The 19,716-nt window shown below is 44.1% G+C and overlaps 1 protein-coding gene across 1 annotated transcript in view; it reads right to left on the minus strand.

Annotated features, from left to right (window-relative positions):
* Positions 1-19,716, minus strand: part of Scp2 (sterol carrier protein 2) — a 90,487-nt gene that overhangs the window by 36,514 nt on the left and 34,257 nt on the right. The window contains exons 8-12 of the mRNA XM_059254665.1: positions 18,689-18,775; positions 17,513-17,663; positions 14,883-15,030; positions 6,397-6,504; positions 358-511 (exon numbers count right to left, since the gene is read on the minus strand). Of these exons, the coding sequence (XP_059110648.1) occupies positions 358-511; positions 6,397-6,504; positions 14,883-15,030; positions 17,513-17,663; positions 18,689-18,775 (648 nt within the window). The remainder of the gene's footprint in view (positions 1-357; positions 512-6,396; positions 6,505-14,882; positions 15,031-17,512; positions 17,664-18,688; positions 18,776-19,716) is intronic.

Consider the following 19,716-nt stretch of genomic DNA (forward strand, 5'->3'; position numbering starts at 1 on the left):
CGCGCCTGCAAGGGTCCACGGGCACAAGTACTTGGTTGCTTTCTCCGAACCACTCCAGCAACCAGAGGCCAAAGGAGACCGCCAACCGTGGGAAAGAAAACCAAAAGGAGACTCGTCTGGATTCTGCAGGCGTGTGGGTCAGCACTCCTGCTTCGCTGCCTCCTCCTGAACAAAATTTTCCTAAGGCTGACTGAGCTTAAAAACTAACAGCCTTAACTTTTAAAGTCACACTAGAGAAGCAATGCCATACTTTCCCTTAAATGCTTAATCAGATTGTGGATCTGTTGAAATACGCAAGCGTCACTGACTGTGGACACTCAGAAGGCCAAAAGTGACACAACTTGAAATGCCACTTACCTGGCAGCTTCGGGAAAACCCATCCTGTAGAGTGTAACGACCGCAGCTCCTCCGAGGCCTAAGTTGTGCTGCAGAGCCACCTTTGCCCCAGGAACCTGCCTCTTTCCGGCTTCGCCTCTCAGCTGCCAGCAGAGCTCCGCGCACTGAGCCAGACCTGGCGAGTCGAGCACAGAGCGTCCCGGACCGCGTTAGAGCGAAGTCTCCGCCCACCCGCCCCACGCCAGCCGCTAGTCGGGACTTCCCGCCAAAGCCACCCGCGCCTCAGGCATTTAAAGCCCAAGATTCGCAGCTAGTTCCCACGCGAAGAGATCTAGCATTTAAAAAAGAAATGGTGACATGCTCGCACCTTCTTCGACTCATTCTTTTCTGGCATGTGAAAATCGAAAACACTGCATCTAGCCGATCGATCGATCATGGTGGTGCACACCTTTAATGCCAGCACTCCAGAGGCAGAGGCAGGCAGGCGGACCTCAGCGTGTTCTACATACTAAGTTCCATGACAGCCAGAGCTACATAGTGAGTTTCAAAAGTTAACTCACTTAGTTCTTTTGAGATGGGAGCATTTTGAAAAGCAATGAAGGAAGACTGAACTGAGCTCTGGAGAGGGACTAGGAAGATGTAGGTGATATTAAGTGGGAAATGGGAAAACTGGGTAGGAGAAGGGGTTCAAATTGGAGAGAGGAGAAGGAGAAAATACAGATGGAGAGGGAGGGATCTATAACACTAAGAATGTTTGAAATAGTCATAGGGAATCATATAACTTTGTATTTACCTAAAAATACCTACAGTACATGTAAGTGTCTGTGTACACACACACACACACACACACACACACACACACACACATTTATTGTTTAAGTGAAGTTATACCACTTGGGATGATAAAGCCTCTCCCAAGAGCCATAGACTATCTAACAAAACAAACCCTGTGCCAGGCATGAGAAACCTCCCTTTGAATTGCTGGTCAGGGGAGTCCAAGAGACTCCCAAAACAACGAAGGCCTTGTTGCCCTTGGTGTCATCCCAGAAGTCAGAGCCGAGAGTGTCTATGACTAAAGACAGCATACACAGGACACAGGACTCAGAGGAGCTGAGCTGGATCGAACCCAAAGCCTCCTTCCCGAGAACTACCTTTCATCCTATCAGAAGGTGCTGTGCATGCTGGAAATAAAAGGGGGTGAGAAGTCAACAGTCCTACACGCCTGTGGTGCCCATGAACCACAAAATGACCAGCACAGCAAGACATCCCTGAAGGTGCAGTAGTGACTCCTATCTTGATGGCCATCAACTGCTGTCTAATTAGACTTAAGGCCCACTGACAGGAAGGAAATCTCACCAGTGGCTGGTGAGGTCATGTATCTTAAGAGAGACTACTGTCCCCATTTCATGAACCAATATAATTCCTAACTGCATTCTAAATACTTATCCTCACACCCACAGAGAAGTGGAGCGCTCACCCCTCAGAGTTCTCTTGCTCCGCTCACATTCCTACCCTCACCTTGAAACACTTCAAGGTCAATCTGAAGACCTCCGTCAGTAAAGCACTTGCCACACAAGCTGGAGGACCTGAGTTTGGTCGCCAGAACCCACATGAAAAACAGACAAAACCCAAATGTGGTAGTGCATGCCTGCAATCCCAGGGCTAGGGAGGCGTAGAAAGAAGGACCCCGGGGTTCCCTGGCCAGCCAGCCTGTCCCATTTGGTAAACCCCCAGCTAGTGTCTCAAAAATCAAGTGGATGGCTCTGTCTCAAAAATCAAGTGGATGGCTCGGCACCCCAGTGACACATGGCACTGTCCTCAGGCTCCCACAAGCACATGCGCTCATGTGCACCCACACACATAAATGTACACATACACCTGTACATGTACACACCACACATCCACACACATGAATGAACAACAGAGCTAAGAAATGATACTACAGTATGTTTGCATCTACCTTCAAAATATTTTAGAACTAAGTGCATTCTATCTATGCTCCTGCCTGTTTTGGGTTGGCTTTTTAGCACCCCTGGAAGACAACTGTGCTGGTTAATTTATTTTATTATTATTATTATTATTATTATTATTATTATTATTATTAATTATTTTATTGTCAACTTGACACATGCTAGAACCATCTGGGAAGAGGGAACCTCTATTGAGAAAATTAGATTTAGCCTGAGGCAAGGGGGCAGGCAGCTAGCTCACTGTGGGCAGTGCCATTCCTGGGCCAATGGTCCTGGTTTAAATAAAGAAGCTGAGTGAGCTGTGGAGGGCAAGCCAGCAAGCAGTGCTCCTCCACAATCCCTGCCAAGTTCTCGCCTCCAGGTTGGACTGTGGTATGGAAGCATAAGATCAAATAAACCCTTTCCCCCCTAAGCTGCTTTTGGTCTTGGTGGGTTTTTTTTGGGGGGGAGGGGGAGAGTTTATTGGGCTTACACTTCCACATTGTAGTCCATCACTGAAAGATGCCAGGACAGGAACTTAAACAGGACAGGAACCTGGAGGCAGGAACTGATGCAGAGACCATGGAGGGGTGCTGCTTACTGGCTTGCTCATCATGGCTTGCTCAGCCTGCTTTCTTGTAGAACCCAGGACCACCAGCCCAGGTATGACACCACCCACAATAGACTGGGCCCTCCCCCATCAATCACTAATTAAGAAAATCCCTTACAGCCAGATCTTACAGAGGCATTTTCTCAATTGAGGTTCTCTCCTTTCCAGTGACTCTAGCTTGTGTCAAGTTGACATAAAAGTCGCCAGCACACCATGGGAGCAGGCATACACATAGCTGCTTCCCCAAGACTGACAAGCAGCACAGTTTCATGTGTATTGTTTTCTAGACAGTGATGGTCTTTGAACCAGCTAGGGTAGAGTGGGATTGAGGGGCCTGGTACATGGAGCTTTTAATGGTCAGTCTTGGGCAAAGCAGAATGTAAGTTACCATACTTAGACATCCTATAATGCTCAGTAAGCTTGTCTGGTGGGTGAGAAGAGAGAACTTTTTTTTCTCCTCCCTAATGGTCATGGTGTTTATCTCAGCAATAGAAAGCAGACTAGGACAACTGAATGGCATGGCAAATTTGGCAAAATTGTCAAATTTGGTAGGAAAATCCAATGTTAACAAGTTGAAGAAAAAAACATATTTCCCCCTACTCTATAGATGGGCATGTATGCTGGTATAATTTTCTTTGGAAGAAAGTTTGGTAAGCTCAGCAAATTTGTAAGTGTGTATCTTTGACACATCTGGAATGAATCCTACAGGTGTGTGCAAGCATGCTTAGTGCAACCTGTTTGTGAGAATAAACTAACACAACTCAGATGTCTGTCAGTAACGGATTTTTTTACACTAAGAATACTATGTGGGCATTAAAAAGAATAAAGAGGCTGGGTGAGGAGAGGTGGCACATGCTTATAACCCTAGCACCTTCTAGGCTAAGATAGGAGTTCAGGTCAGCCTCGGCTATATTGTGAGTTCAATGCCAGCCTGAACTAAACAGCAGATTTTGTCTAAAAAAAGAAGGTTAGAAGGATCTAAAGATAGGTGAAAACAGCACTATACAATATATGCACTTACATAAATAAAAACTTGGGGTATGGTTTTGTTTGATAGTAGAGTCTCACGTGACCCACCCTAGCTTTTCTATACGGCCAAGGATGACCTTTTCTATGTGCGCATGCATGAGCACACACACATAATTAAAAATAAAAATAAATCTTACAAAAGCCTTATGTGAGGGGTATGACACTACTGGAAGGCAGACTGGCAGGAGGAAGATGCATGCTGCGTATCCCAGAGCACCCACGACAGACTTTTATAAAGAAAACATCCATAGAAGAGAGAAAATAATAAACCCCTGCCAGGCTTTTAAATGGCATCATAAAAACCCAAAGAAGAGATAATAAGAACACCAATAGCAAGATAGCACATCACACTGCAGTTACTGTGAATGTGCAAGTCTGCCCACCTGGCCCTCCCCTGTTTACCTTTCTTCTCGAAGAGCTTGGTACAGAACTCGGCGCCTTCCGTATCCTAGACAAGTGTTCTACCACTGAGCTAACGCGACAGCCCCTGCAACCCGTCACATTTTCTTCCTCTCTCCTCCCCAATCCATCTAGATTTTCTAGCTTTTTGATTTTCTACTATGTTATAAGCTTACAAAATCTGTGGGGTTTCTTGTTGTTGGTTAGTTTTTTGACACAGAGTACTCTGTGTAGCCCTGGCTGTCCTGGATCTCGCTCTGTAGACCAGGCTGGCCTCAAACGCAGAGATCCTCTTTCCTCTGCCTCCCAAGTGCTGGGATTAAAGGTGTGGTGTGGAGTTGTCTTTTTGAACACTGTGAAGACGTGTCATTCTGATTGGTTTAATAAAAAGCTGGACGGCCCATAGCTAGGCAGGATTTTCAGGCACACAGGACACTGGGAAGAAGAAGTGGGGAGTCAACAGCCAGATGTAGAGAAGCGGCATGGGCAGTACAGAGTAAAGGTAATAAAGCCACGAGACAAAAAGGAGATTCATAAAAATTGGTTAATTTAAGTTGTAAGAGCTAGTTACTAATAACCCTAAGCTATTGCTCAAGCTCTTATAATTAATAATAAGCTCCATGTCATTATTGGGGAGCCGGTGGTCCTGACAAAAAGGCCCAACTACAAAGGTGTGCACCACCATGTTCAGCAGAAATTTGAGTTTTAAACAGAAATAAAACAAGGTTAACTGCTTTAATAATACATTGTTATAACTTCTCTATTGTGAGAACTGTAAGAAGTTAAAATATTCAATTAATCAACACATACAAGCTAATAAAGAGAAAACACAACCCATCTACTTTTACAGAAATAAACCACAAAAATTTACCACTAAGTTATTTTAGAAACTGCAATACTGAAGTTGTCATTTCTCAGCTAAAGACCTAAGAGTCAAGGTGATTAATTTCTAACTCGTTAGAAGAATCACATGGCCAGTGGGCAGCAGACCCATAGTGAAATTCTTTTTTTTTTTTTTTTTAAGATTTATTTATTATGTATACAGTGTTCTGCCTGCATGCCAGAAGAGGGCGCCAGATCTCATTACAGATGGTTGTGAGCCACCATGTGGTTGGTGGGACTTGAACACAGGACCTCTGGAAGAACAGCCACTGCTCTTAACCTCTGAGCCATCTCTCCAAGCCCATAGTGACATTCTTATTTCATAATTTCTAGTCTGGTTTTCTCAAGAGAAGATGAGTTCCATGCATTGCTAACCAACATGTAATGTGCTCATCTGAAATGACCTTATCTGGTTAGTCTAGCTCTGTTAGGAAACATCTTGCTAATTAAGCACACTGCAGGTAAAGGGAAATCAAGTGACTGCAGTTAAGAAGCATGTAAAGCTCCAGTCACAGGGATGGATGGGATGGACTGGTGGCTCAGCGGTTAAGTTCACTGGCTGCTCTTCCAAAGAACCTGGGTTCAATTCCCAGCACCCACATGGCAGTTCACAACTGTCTGTGACTCCAGTTCCAGGGGATCTGGTATCCTCAAGCAGGCAAAATCGCAATGTACATAAAAAATAAATAAATAAAAGAAAGAAATCTTAAAAGAAAGAAAGAAACAAAGCTCCAGTCACACAGACATACTAAAATCATAGACGTCAGCCACTCACAGTGGCCCATACCTATAATCCCAGCATTTGGGAGGGGAGGGGCAGGTAGGGGGGACTGCTGAAAGTTTAAGGTCATCCTGAACTATACAGTGAGTTAGGTCAAGCTGAGTTATAGAGTTAGACTGCCTCGAAAAATAAAAACAAGAGCAAGATGGCTCAGCAAATAAACATGTGCCACCAAGCTTGATGACCTGAGTTTAATCCCCAGGACCCACAGAGAATTGGAAAGAGAGAGCCAATTTTCTCAGACTGTCCTATGGTCTCCACATGTGTGTACTACAGAACATGAGTGTGCACTCTTACATATACAATATATAAATAAATAAGTGTAAAAAAGAATCAAAAACCAAATCAGAGTCTAAAGTATAATTTTGACAAAAACAATTGAAATTTCTGAGATCTGTATGTGTTGTTACCTGTCGCTCCCAGTGGGTGTCCCTTGGAAATGAGTCCCCCACTAGGGTTTACGACCCACTTCCCTCCATACGTGTTATCTCCTCTGTCAACCAGTGCTCCGCCTTGCCCTGTGGGAAGAAAAAAATCAACATTCACAAAAGTTAAAAACTAACATTAGACTGGGGAGGCATGTTTGCTTAACTTTTCCATATAGCCAAGGATTTCTTAATATAAACATTTCTTAAGAGCTTAATAATTTATTGCAAATGCTTTCAAGTGTTGAGTAATGATATTGAGCAATAAAGGCTTATCTTTCAAAAATGTTCTGCATGAAACAAAGCACTTACTAGTTGCTAATAGCCCTGTAGCTTCCAAGTTGACTCAACTGTTAACAGAGAGGCAGAAAAGAACCAATACGGCCAGAACAAATACTCTGCAACACTTTAACAGGAAATTGTAGTTTCAAAATTCCTAAGTTTCCAAAATGCATTTATTTTCTCTCTGGTTTCAGCTGTATTACTGTGTAATATATATATATATATATATATATATAATTTAAAAAAAGAGCATGCTGATTATGGTGGCACACACCTTTAATCCCAGCACTCAGAAAGCAGAGGCAGGTGATCTCTGTGAGTTTAAGGCCAGCCTGGGCTACAGAGTGAGTTCCAGGACAGCCAGGGCTACACAGAGAAACCCTGTCTCAAAAAAACAAAACCAAAGAGCAGGATGGGAGGTGTGGCTCTGTGGTAGAGTGCTTACTTAGCATGCTCATGTTCTGGTGTTTGATTCCAGCACCACCAAAAACAAACAAAGAAAACAAAACAAAACAAAAAAACCCCAAACAAACAAAAACTCACTTTCATGAAATTAAGAAAGACCAAAAACACTGTTGAACCATAAAGGTTAAAAAAAAAATTATTTCACAGTCACAGGAGTGGTGCACAGACCTATTATCATAGCACAGGGGCAGGCAGATCTTTGTGTGTTCGAGGCTAACCTGGTCTATATATTGAGTTCTAGAACAGGCAGAGCTATGTAGCGAAACCCTGTCTCAAACCAAAACCCAAACAAAAACAACTACAAATTTATTTCACGTGCTTGGTGGCCTCCACATTGCCTGTTAATGACTTGTTTATTGTTTGGTGGTGGTTACAAAATAAATACAAGTGCATGAATTATAGAAAATATTCTTCCAGATGCTTTTCTGATCAAATAATAAGATCTGGGAGCTCCAGATGTGCTGATAATGGTACAGGTGCTGTTCAGATGACAGTACGCAGAGTAGCCACAGCACCATGGAGAGAAGGAAGGAAAAGACTTTGCAGAAGTGGAAACAAGGAGGAGAGCCCTGGACAAATCACATGGGGTTCTGGACACAGGACCAGAGGGGAAAATGAACCTAGAGTATTTGAAAAAGGAGGCAACGTGGCTGCAGGAGAGCAGGCACAGCAGGAGGAGATTGGGGACGCCCAGGTGAGGAGTAAAGAGACAACATTCGGCCTGTGCCTCTCTGTGAGTGAGAAACTCGTAGGTGTGGAAGAGAGGAATCACAGGACCCGATTCTAACAATCCAAGAGCCTGAAGGAGTCCAAGCACACGGGGGGCAGCTATGAGATCACCACAACCTACGAAACCGTGTTGGCAGTGACAAAACCAGCAAGAAGTGCTAGTCTCAGATTTCTCTGAAGGCGGAGTCCAGCGCCAACAGGACTACTCAACAATGGATGGGGGGGGGGGAGTGAGAAAGATGACTCAAGATTAATTCTGCAGAGGCTGGAAGGATGGCTCCACACTGAAGAGCACCTGTTGCTCTTGCAACAAGTTTGGTTCCCAGAAACGAACTTGGGCAGCTGACAACCTCCTGTAACCTCTTCTGGCCTTTGTGTGTACTCCTACACACACACACACACACACACACACACACACACACACACACACACAAATAATAAATAACTATTTAAGAAGAATGATTCTACAGTTTCCAGTGTGATCAACTGGAGGATGTCAAAGATGGACGGTTTGAGATGATGACAAGCCATCAAAAAGCAAATCAAAACAGCACAAGAAAGATCCTGCAACACCCTGAAAAGTAGGCAGCTTGCTCACTGAGTCTAGATTTCAGGGACGCATTCAGAGCTGAGATATGACCCTGAAAAGCATCATCACGTATATTTAACTGGGTTCTGGTTCTGGTTCTGCTACCAAAGCATGTTCTCCATGATGCTCCTTCCCCACAATGCTCCTCCCCTCACAGTGCTCCTCCCCTCACAGTGCTCCTCCCCTCACAGTGCTCCTCTCCTATGACCACCACTGAAGGCATGTATACAGTGCTCCACACAGCTACCTGATGACTGAGAAGCAAACAGAGACAAGAAGATTAGCAAGGGAAATCTCAGGGAAGCCACTGCACAGGGTGAACTCCAGTTTGAACTTCTCAGGCTGTCCTTAGCAGTTCTGCACAGGGGAGCAGCATCCTGAGACGCCCAGCTCTGCAACACAGTCAGTGTCAACCCTACAGAGCTAAGCCTTCCCCACTTCCTTTCCACCCCATCCCACGTTTGGCTTTTTCAGGCTAGCCTTGAACTCCTGATCCTCCTGTCTCTGCCTCCTAAGTGCTGGGATTACAGGTGTGCACCACCATCCCACTGAAACCCCACCTTTCCACCCAACAGAACCAGGAAAAGAAACCCCATAGGCTGTAAGCAAAGGCGGCCACGGTAGAGAGAGCCCAGCCCCATTCCAAGTGTGGACTTATGTACGTCTGAGGCTCACTCCTGAGCCATGGATGCACAGGATGGCCCCAAACCAGCACAGCACAGGCTCAGGAAGTAAACATAGGTATGGCGTCACCTCAGGAGGCAAGACAGAACTTGTCACGACAAACTGGACTGACTGCTCACTAAATCACAGTGTGGAGCTGGGGAGATAACTCAGTCAGTGAACTGCTTACCATAGAAGCATGAAGACTGAGTTTAATCCCCAGTACCCACATAAAAAGCTGGATTTGGTGTGTGTGCTTATAATCCTAGTGCTGGGGAGGCAGAGACAAGTGGATTCCTGGGGCTCACTGGCCAGCCTGCCTAATCTAAAACCAGGAGCCCCAGGTCCCAGCAACAGACTTTGTCTCAAAAATAAAACAGGGAGGAGATAATCCTGGGATTGACACTGGAGGTTGATGTCAGGCTTCCCCACTGTCCATATTACACAGGCCCCACCGTTCCTCTCCAGAGGACACTGGATAAAAGTCACATTCATACTATCCAGGATGCAATCTAAAATTATTCAACCTGCAAAGAATCTGAAAAGAATGTAACCAACTCCCAAGAGGGAAAGATGTCAGTAGATACCAAAGCCCGAAGTCCAGATTACAAAGTTCTCAAGGACTTTCAAACTGATGCAAGGTGAAGGAAATAAACACCAGGACAGGAGTTCTCAACAGAGCCAAGAAGCTAGAAAACAGATACAATATAAATCTGAAAAGTGAAATGTTTGAAATAAAACACTAAGTCCAGATGTGGTGGTCATGCCCAGGACGATAGCATACACCGTGCCAAAGCAGAGGCTGCAAGGTCAAGGCCGGCTGGTAATTGTGAGCTCCAGACAAGCTGCACAGAACAGCCTTATCTCTTCGTTCCTTTATTTTTTTCAGTACTGGAGACTGAACTCAGGGTCTCCTGCAGGTGAGGTGAACACTGTGCCTACCGAGCCTGATCCCCAGCCTGAGATCTGTCTCCAAATACAAAGAAAGGAAAGGAAGAGAAAGGAGAAAAGAGAACAGAAGACATCCTACTACTCTGGAGGCTGAAGCAAGAAGATGGTCATGTGACCAAGGCCAGCAAGACCCTGTCTCCAAAAAAAAGAGAGAGAGAGAGAGAGGGAGAGGGAGGGAGGGAGAGAGGGAGAGGGAGAGGGAGAGGGAGAGAGGGGGGGGGGGGGGAGAGAGAGAGAGAGAGAGAGAGAGAGAGAGAGAGAAACAAAAAGAAAAAGAAAAAGTCTTATTCCAGTGGCTCAGAGCAGAAAGGGATTTAAAAATGAACAGATGTGCATGGCCCCAGGTTTGGTCACTAATTCTACAAGAACAAACAAAACAAAAAAAAAAAAAGAAAGTGTTTCACAGACTTGTGGGATAATATCAGAACCCTAAAGCAGACATCACTGTAATCCCAGATTGTGGAAAAGGCATTAGAAACAGGGAATGGAGGCACATGCCCTGAAGCCTCAGCACAAGCAGGAAGGTCAGTAGCTCCAGACAAGCCTGCAAACCACAGCAAGACCCTGTTTCAAATAAGATACACACACACACACACACACACACACACACACACACACACACACACACTCTCACACATGCAAAACCCATAAAATTAAAACGAAAGAAAAGAAAAAAAAATCACCATGGCCGAAAGACTCAAAATACTAAAACAAAATACTTTCAAAGCTATGAGAAAATATATAACATCTCAGAAATCTAAGTGCAGCATACATTTCCTTTAGGAATTAAGGCTTACTACAAACATTTGCAGATGAAACGAAAAGATGATCATTCATGTGTAAGACCCGATTTATAAGGAATGCAATAAGAGGGGTGAGGATGTGCATTTGCCTTAGCATGCACAAGTCCTTAGGTTCGATCTCCAGAACTGAATGAACTAGGCATGATGGTGCACATGTACGTATGTAATCCCAGTGCTTGGGAGGAGATGAAGACATGAGGATCAAGAGTTCAGGTTCATTACATACTATCTCAGAAAGGAGGGGAGGGAGGAAAGAGGGAGGGAGGGAGGGAGGGAGGGAAGGAGGGAGAGAGGGAGGGAGGGAGGGAAGGAGGGAGGGAGGGGAAAATGCTAAAAGAGTCTTCAAGCTAAAAATATCATGGGTGCTCATGGGTGCTGGAGAAATGTCTCAGTGGTTAAGAGCATGTACAGGCTGGGTGTAGAGATTCATGCTTTTAATCCCAGCACTTGGGAGGCAGAGACAGGTAGATCTCTGTGAGTACAAGGCCAGCCTGATCTACATAGTGAATTCTAGGTCTGTCAGGGCTATATGTTGAGACCCTGTCTCAAAAGGGGGGGGGGGGGCAGAGAGAGGACCTTGGAACATTCAGCCCTAAATGGAATGTCTCTATCAAATCCCTTCCATCAGGGCAAGGGGAACCCATCCACCCACCCACCCACCGCCACCTCTGAGGAAGTGGAAAGAGTGTAAGATCCAGAGGGGATGGAGGATGCCAAGAAAACAAGGCCCTCTAAATCAATATGATCAAAGCTCATATGAACTCACAGAAACTGCTGCAGCATGCACAGGGCCTGCACAGGTCTGCACCGGGTTCTATGAGTATATAGTATGGCTTTAGTTTCGTGTTCTTATGGGATTCCTGAGTGTGAGGACGAGTGGTCTCTGATTCTTGTGCCTTCTCTCGGGCTCTTTTCCTTCTGTTGGTTTGCCTTGTTCAATGTGATAGTTTTTGTTTTATCACATTATATTTTATTTTGTTTTATTTTTTTTTAAAAAAAAAAAAGTATACACAGGTCTTGCAGAGGACCCGGGCTTGGTTCCCAGCACGCACATGCAGTTCCCAGCAGCTTTCACTCCAGCTCCTGGGGATCCAGTGCCCTCTTCTGGCCTGCTCAGGCAAAGGGCACATACTTGGTATGCACACAAACATGGGGGCAAAACACATCCAGAGAATAAGAATAAAGAAGAAACAGCATGGGTCTTGTGTTGGAAGCCAGGCCCACCCAAGGCTTCCTCAGAGGCCCTGACGAAAGGACCAAGAAAATGCTAGTTCTGTGTCCTTGCCCAGGGTAGACTTGGCAGGTCCAGTCTGGGACTGGAGGCAGGCCCCTCAAGGGAGTTAAGGGTTTGGTTCCTGGAAACCTGGCCTTTTCCCCAGGAAGAGACTGCAGTCATCAGTCTCAAAGATGCTGTGTGCTTGGTCAGTGACGTGTTTCCTATGTTCCTTTTGTGCAACATGGCTTGATTAGCTCCCTGATGGCTTTGTGCACTGTATGGTAGCTTTCTGCTGACTGTGTTCATTTTCCCTGCACACTGTATATAAGATGCTGTACTTTTCAATAAGCATCTTAGCATGAGCCATGCTTGTACGAGACCTGATCCCAAACTTTGTCTTCTTATTTATCATCCTTTCGTCCTTCTCTCAAGAACTTGTCACTGAAGGAAAACCTGCCAGTCCAGGTCAGTCTTGGGCTGGGAGATGGCTCAGTGGGTAAAGTATTGCCACTCAAACATGAGGACCCGGACTGGAAACCCCAAAACCCATGCAAAGGGTTTGGAATTCATGCCGGCATGAATCTATAATCCCAGTGCAAAGTGGAAAGTGGAGACAGGAGAATCCCCGGATGCTTGTAGAGCCATGAGCAGTAAGAGAAAGACATCTCAAACATGAAGATTGTCCTCGACCTCCACAAGCATTCTGTAACACACACACACGCACATGATCTTTAAGAATAAAGAAAGTAACAAAAAATTATAAATATCTAGGTAAATATAAAAGACTTTTTCCTCTTAATGTCTTCAAAATATGATGAAAGCAAAAATTATTTCATCATGTTAATATTTTCAATATAAACAGGTGCAATATATATGATAACTACAACAATAGGGTCCATGAAGGCAAAGAGGAGTCAGTTGATGGGCCTGTATGGTGGCTTGGCTTTTTCCTTGCATGTGAAGAGGCACAACGTTACAAGGTCACTGAAGGTTAAGTATACATCATGACCTTGGAGCAGTAGTTCCTAACTGGGGAGATTTTACCCACAGGGAAAGATTTGGTAACATCTAGAGACATTTTTGGTTGTCACAACCGTGGGAGGCATTTGTGGCATTTTGTATGTGGAAGGCCAAGAACACTCACCGCTGAACACCTTAAAAGTGCAAGCTGTCCCACAGAATAACAGGGCTCAGGTGCCAACAGCGCTGAGGCTGTCCTGTCAGCGGCCTCCAGAGAAGAAAAAGAAACAGAGGGGCTAAGGATGCAGCTAACTTTGTAGAATGCCAGAACTTGGAAAATAGAAGCAGAAGAACCAGAAGTTCATGGTCATTGTCAGCTATGTAGCAAGTTAGGGCTAGCCTGGGGAAAAGGGAGGGCCTATGGGATGGCTCAGCAGAAAGTGCTCACGGCACAAGCCTGATGGCCTGAGTGTGATCCCGGAACCCATACAAAGAGCAAAAGAGAAAAGTAGCTCCAGGATGTTGTCCTCTGACCTCCTGACATTCACTATGCCATGTGCACACCAATGCACAATACACACAATAATCACAACCAATTCATTTACAAAAATTTTGAAAAGAGATCAAGCCAAAAATCCAGCAGATACATTAAAATAGTATGTTACAAATGTTCAAATAATGCAAAAGAAAACAAAAGAAGAATGGAGAAGGAAAAGTACAGAACAGAAGAAGAAAACATAATAAAACAGTCAATCTAAATCATATGGACACAGAGGACTACGTTCTTGGACTAGAAGAAAATGTTCACAACATAAATGATTATCATTGACCTGTATCTAGAATATATATATATATATATATATATATATATATATATATATATATAATACATATTATGTTGTATGTATGTATGTGTGTATGTGTGTGTGTGTATATATATATATATATATATATTCTTGCAATACAATAAAGACAAATAACAGACAAGCAAAGGGCAGAGATTTAAATAGATATACAGACATGACACATGATACATAAAAAGAAGGTACACGAGGCCTGGAGAGAAGGCTCAGCAGTTAAGTACATGCACTACTCTTCCCCAGAGGACCCAAGTTTGATTCCTAACACTCCACAGGGTGACTCACAACCAGCTGTAACTCTAGCCCTAGGGGATCCAACGCTCTCTTCTGGACTCCATGGGCACTGGAAGTCACATGTTCACATACCCACACATAGGCACCGACATACACACATAATTAAAGATAATATAAATCTTTTTTTAGAAGAAGATAAATGAATGACCAATAAGCACATAAAAAGATTTTCAATAGCATTAGTCATGAGGGATATGCAAATTAAAACTAAAATAAGATGCAATTCTATTCCCTTGAGCATGCCAGAAATGTAAACACTGCCATCGAGTGTTGACAAAGAGGAGAGGCAACTAAAGTTCACTCACTAAGAATGGTACGCTTTCAAAAGGTAAAGGGACCTTCACACCCACCCATCAGTTGTCTGCTTTCCTTTCTGCAAGTCTTTCCCAATAAATCCTCTTTAAAATGTAGCCGTACATTCTAAGTACTGATTTGCATGATGTGAATGAGGTATACACTCTGTGATGCCAGTGTTGGTGTTGTCCAAGACTGGATGTTCTAAAAACTCTCCTACCAAAACTTCTTACATCCCATTTGCATGGTGTGGCAGAGCCAACGTGCAGGGAAAGGCAATTAGTGACTTCTACTGTTTGATGATGAAAGTGAATCCTTCTCAGTGGGCTTTACCCAGGGCAAGGAGCCCTCTTCAGAGACACTACCTTCTGGACAGAGCCCCAGTGCTTCGTAAGTCAGGAGTTCATTGGCGGAAAAGCAATCATGAAGCTCTATCACATCGATGTCACTCGGTTTCAGGCCGGATTTCTCGTAGCACCTCCTGGCAGCTTCTTTACTCATATCAAAGCCAACCTAGAACCAAAAATCCATTCAGGAGTAAGGAAGGGCACCAACACTTGGCCTTTTAGCCAAGGAGTTTAAGAGAGTAATACACGCATAACATTAAAAACACAAAATACCACATAGACGGAAATCTCAGCTGATTCTACATTATATAAAAAGTCTAAATAAACTAATACCCAAAGAGAAGAATGCACACATTGAATTTTATACCAGAAAGTACAAAAGTTTAAATAAGATATTGAAAAAGGACTTAGCATCTCTGAGGTTCTATTCATGCTGTTATGAAAACTACGGAGTCATGACATATAGTTGTACTGATGAAATCACAATGTATAGTTGTACTGGTTGAAGAGAATTTTCAATACATCATTATGAGTCAGACACTGAAAAATATGGGACAATTTCTACAGGAAAATATGCAACCTTGTTTTAGAAAATCATACAGGATTCAAACCACTTTTGCACAGGCCATGTTCAATTTCTATTCAAGGAACAAGACAGAAATAATATAAAATGTGCTATAAGAAAACCGGAATATAACCTATGTGCCATAACCTAATTTTATGATCTTAGCTTTGCTGGTCAACATCCCATTGCTGTAACAAAATACCTAAGAGGACAACCAAGAGCAGAAAAGCTTTTTTTCTTCCGTTTGTTTTGTTTTTTTAGACAGTACTTCATGTAGCCCAGGCTAGCCTCAAATCCACTGTATAGCCAAGGATGGCCTTGTGCTCCCGTTCTTCCTGCCTTACTTCTCAAGTGCTGAGTTACAGGTATGAGCAGCCATGCCCCACTGGAAAGAGTTATTTTGGTTCATAGTTTCACAGGTTTCGATCCAGGGTCACCTGGTGCTATCACACCAGACCCACTGCAAGGTTTAGAAAAAAAAAAAGAACTTGCAGAGAACACATGGTCGAGCAAGGCTGCTCCCCTCCTGAAGGCCAGGGAGCAGACAGGGCTAGCTCTGTCCACAAAGCCTCTTCCCTGAAACCCATTAAACTATGAATCCATCAACCAATCAATCCTCTGATTGGGTTGGAGCCCCCATGATCTGATCACCTCCCAAAGACTCCACCTCAAAACATTGCTGGATCAGGGATTAAATCTGTAACATATGAGCTTGTGTGGAACATTTTAGGACCAAACTAAAGCACAGGTTAAGTTACGTGGGCATTTCAAATTTGTAGTATGTTGTAAAAACTATTTTATAAACTGTATATACTATCACAATTGTTTCTGTAGTTGAGAGGTGAATCTTCAATTCTTCAACTCACTGTAGGTCTGAAATCTTCTATCTTCCTTTTAATAAAGAGACATGCTTTTAATTCCAGCACTTGGGAGGCAGAGGCTGGCAGATCTCTGAGTTTAAGGCCAGCCTAGTATAGAGAGAGTTCCTGGACAGCCAGGGCTATATGGAGAAGCCCTGTCTCAAAAAAACAAAAACAAAAACAAAATAAATAAATTAAAAAAAAAAAACGAGCATGTCCAATAAATTGAAATATTCATAGCTCCGTCCTAAGTAGCATCTGGTTAGCAATGTAGCTGAGGCTGGCCCTAAATTCCTGATCCTCCTTCCTCCACCTCCCAATTACAAGAGTACACCAAGCCCATCTCCTTCACAGGTCCTTAAGGATGGGTGTGGTGGTCTGAAAGAAAATGGCCCCAAAGGGAGTAGCACTATAAGGAGGTGTGGCATTGCTGGAGGAAGTGTGTCGCTGTGGAGGCGGGCTTTGAGGTCTCATATATGCTCAAGATACTGCCCAGTGTCTCAGTTCACTTCCTGTTGCCTTCTGATCAAGATGTAACTAGCTCCATGTCTGCCTGCATGCCACCATGCTCCCCGCCATGATGATAATGGACTGAACCTCTGAACTGTAAGCCACCACCTCAATTAAATGTTTTCTTTTATAAGAGTTGCCATGGTTGGGGTGGAAAGATGGCTCAGCGTTTAAGAGTACTGACTGTTCTTCCAGAAGACCCGGGTTCAATTCCCAGAACCCATATGGCAGCTCACAACTGCCTGTAACTCCAGGGCCCAACCCCCTCACACAGACATACATGCAGGCAAAATACCAATGCACATAAAAATAAAAATAAAAAAATATTAAAAAAAAAAGTTGTCATGGTCATGGTGTCTCTTCACAGCAATAGAAACCCTAAGACAATGGGCTCCATAAGAACCTTTCTAGATCAAGTTTTTATAATACCTTCTACAGCTAATGACAGCAAAATGTCAGGTTGCAATTTAAAATACTATTTCCTTAATTTGATTTAAAAAAAAAAAAATGAGGGCTGGAGAAACGACTCAGCGGTTAAGAGCACTGGCTGCTCTTCCAGAGGTCCTGAGTTCAATTCCCAGCAACCACATGGTGACTCACAACCATCTGTAATGAGATCTGATGCCCTCTTCTGGCCTGCAGACACACATGCAGACAGAACACTGTATACATAATAAATAAATGTTAAAAAAAAAAAAATGAATCACATATACCATTTTAATAACGCTTTTTTCTTCAAACGTGCTTGACAAATCGGTCATCATCTCCTGTGCCACGATTTCCACAGCTTTGGCTTGCAGGCCATACTTGTGCACAAATTCTTCACTAGCCAAAACTGCCGCCGCAGCACCGTCTGAGGTGGGACTAGAAGGAAGTGAAAAGAGTGACTTACTCCAACACCTTCTCCTTGGGGTTCAGACTGGGAGAAGAAAGACCCGGGTGTCTCCTGGCCAACCCAGCCTTCTCTGTGATGTTTACTGTTAAACTGCACATGCAGCCTACTGAAGCTGAGCCTCCAGCAAGCCTCAAATGCGCCTCACTGCTCAGTCTGCAGCATCTCCCTCAAGCTCTCACTGGAAGAATCCTGGATATGCCTCCACTGATGCATGAGGCGATTTCTGGAGACTTTCTGCAGAGTGAGTCTAAAAGACTGTTTCCTGTGTTAATACTATGAAGACACTGCTATGGACTCACACCACTCCAGCTTTGCTATTTCCCAGAGAGCTCAGTCTGGAGATCTTTTTGAATCTGGGGCAGAATGGAATGGGGACACTAAAAATCCAGAGGTAAGACCCTTGAGATCGCAACACAGGTCTACAGTGGGCTGTGAAGCGAGGTGGCACACACAAGAGGCCCTCAATGAGTTGGGAAGGGTCTTCTAAGTGGGCTGCCCCTAAGACTGTAACAGGTAATAACTGACCCATTTTTTTTCAACTGCATCCCAGAGAGTATCTTGAGAGCTCAGCCAGGAATGTAGGCAGGACTACACAGTACTCAGTCAATGTAGAGCTACGATCCCTTCACTTCGCTCTTATCTATCACAGAGAAAAATTGTCCATATCAGAAGTCTACAGGGAGAACAAATGCTCCAAGAACCTTGGGGCTACACTGGCCTCCTAAAGCATGTTTTTAATGGATAAACACAGAAAACCCAAAGCAAGTAGCAGTTACTAGAGAAGGAAGAAGTAAATCATACTTTGTCATAACAGGAGGGGGATCTGCCTCAGAGCAGCAACAGGAAATAAGGGTACATGCCCATGAAGTAACCCGGACTGAGGTGACATTGGCAATTCTATAAAAACTACAGACAAAGTCTAACAGTTACCCACGGAGGGGCGGGCAGGGGGAGGGCACCTATGTTTAGGAAAATATTAACCTGCTTTTCTTACCAGCATTGCAAGATGGTCAGAAAGTCGAAAACGGTTTTTGATCTCATTATTTCGTCTAAGTTGTATTCATCTTGGAACTGGGAATACCTAAATACAAGATAAGTAGTTACAAGATGTAAGGAAGCAACTGCAATTTTTGCTGACGATATCTTGGTCCACTGTTATAGAAATTATGTGAATTTTCTTTTCACAACCCACAAACTTACATTAAGAAGTTCCAACCTTGAATAAAGTCATTTGAGTGAAGTTTTAAAAATAAAGGACCCCAGCACTCGGGAGGCAGAGGCAGGCGGATCTCTGCGAGTTCGAGGCCAGCCTGGGCTACAGAGTGAGTTCCAGGAAAGGCACAAAGCTACACAGAGAAACCCTGTCTCAGGGGGGGAAAAAAAAAAGGAAAAAACAAAACAAAACAATTTACTCCAAACTCCTATGTTGTGTATTAAAACTGTCTGTCCTAGTCGGGCATGGTGGCACATGCCTGCAACCCCAGAACTAACACTAACTATACTTGGCATTAACACTCAGGAGGAGGCAGTAGGGTTAGAAGTTCAAGGTCATCCTCAGCTACATTGTGAGTTCAGGGCCAGCCTAGACTTTATCTTGAAATAGTCTCACCAACAACAATAATAAACTGTGCCTGGTTTTTGTCACAGACTCTAGGTGCAGAGCTTCTAAAAGCATTTCCTAAGTGATAGGGCTGGCTTTGTTATGCTAATAAGGCAGCGGAAGCAGGGCCCCTGGTCAATCATTTCCTCCCCACTCTTCTTTCTCCTCCCTGCCCCTCCCCTAGGAGGGTCTCTCTCATTATAGCCCAGGTTGATCCTGGACTCTTCATTTTCCTGCCTCTACCTCCTGAGAGCTGGAATCACAGGTGTGCACCACATACTGCTCCCTTTGCAACCCTTTCGATAGGTACCTGATCACCAAAGAGACCAACCCTGTAGATTCAGGGTATGACGTGAGCCTGCTCATCCTTTGCTGAGGAGAGGAAGGCGGGACATTAGGTTCAATCATGTGGCCAGTCATTC

Source organism: Peromyscus eremicus, chromosome 2 (assembly GCF_949786415.1).
Source record: "Peromyscus eremicus chromosome 2, PerEre_H2_v1, whole genome shotgun sequence".
Lineage (NCBI taxonomy): Eukaryota > Metazoa > Chordata > Mammalia > Rodentia > Cricetidae > Peromyscus > Peromyscus eremicus.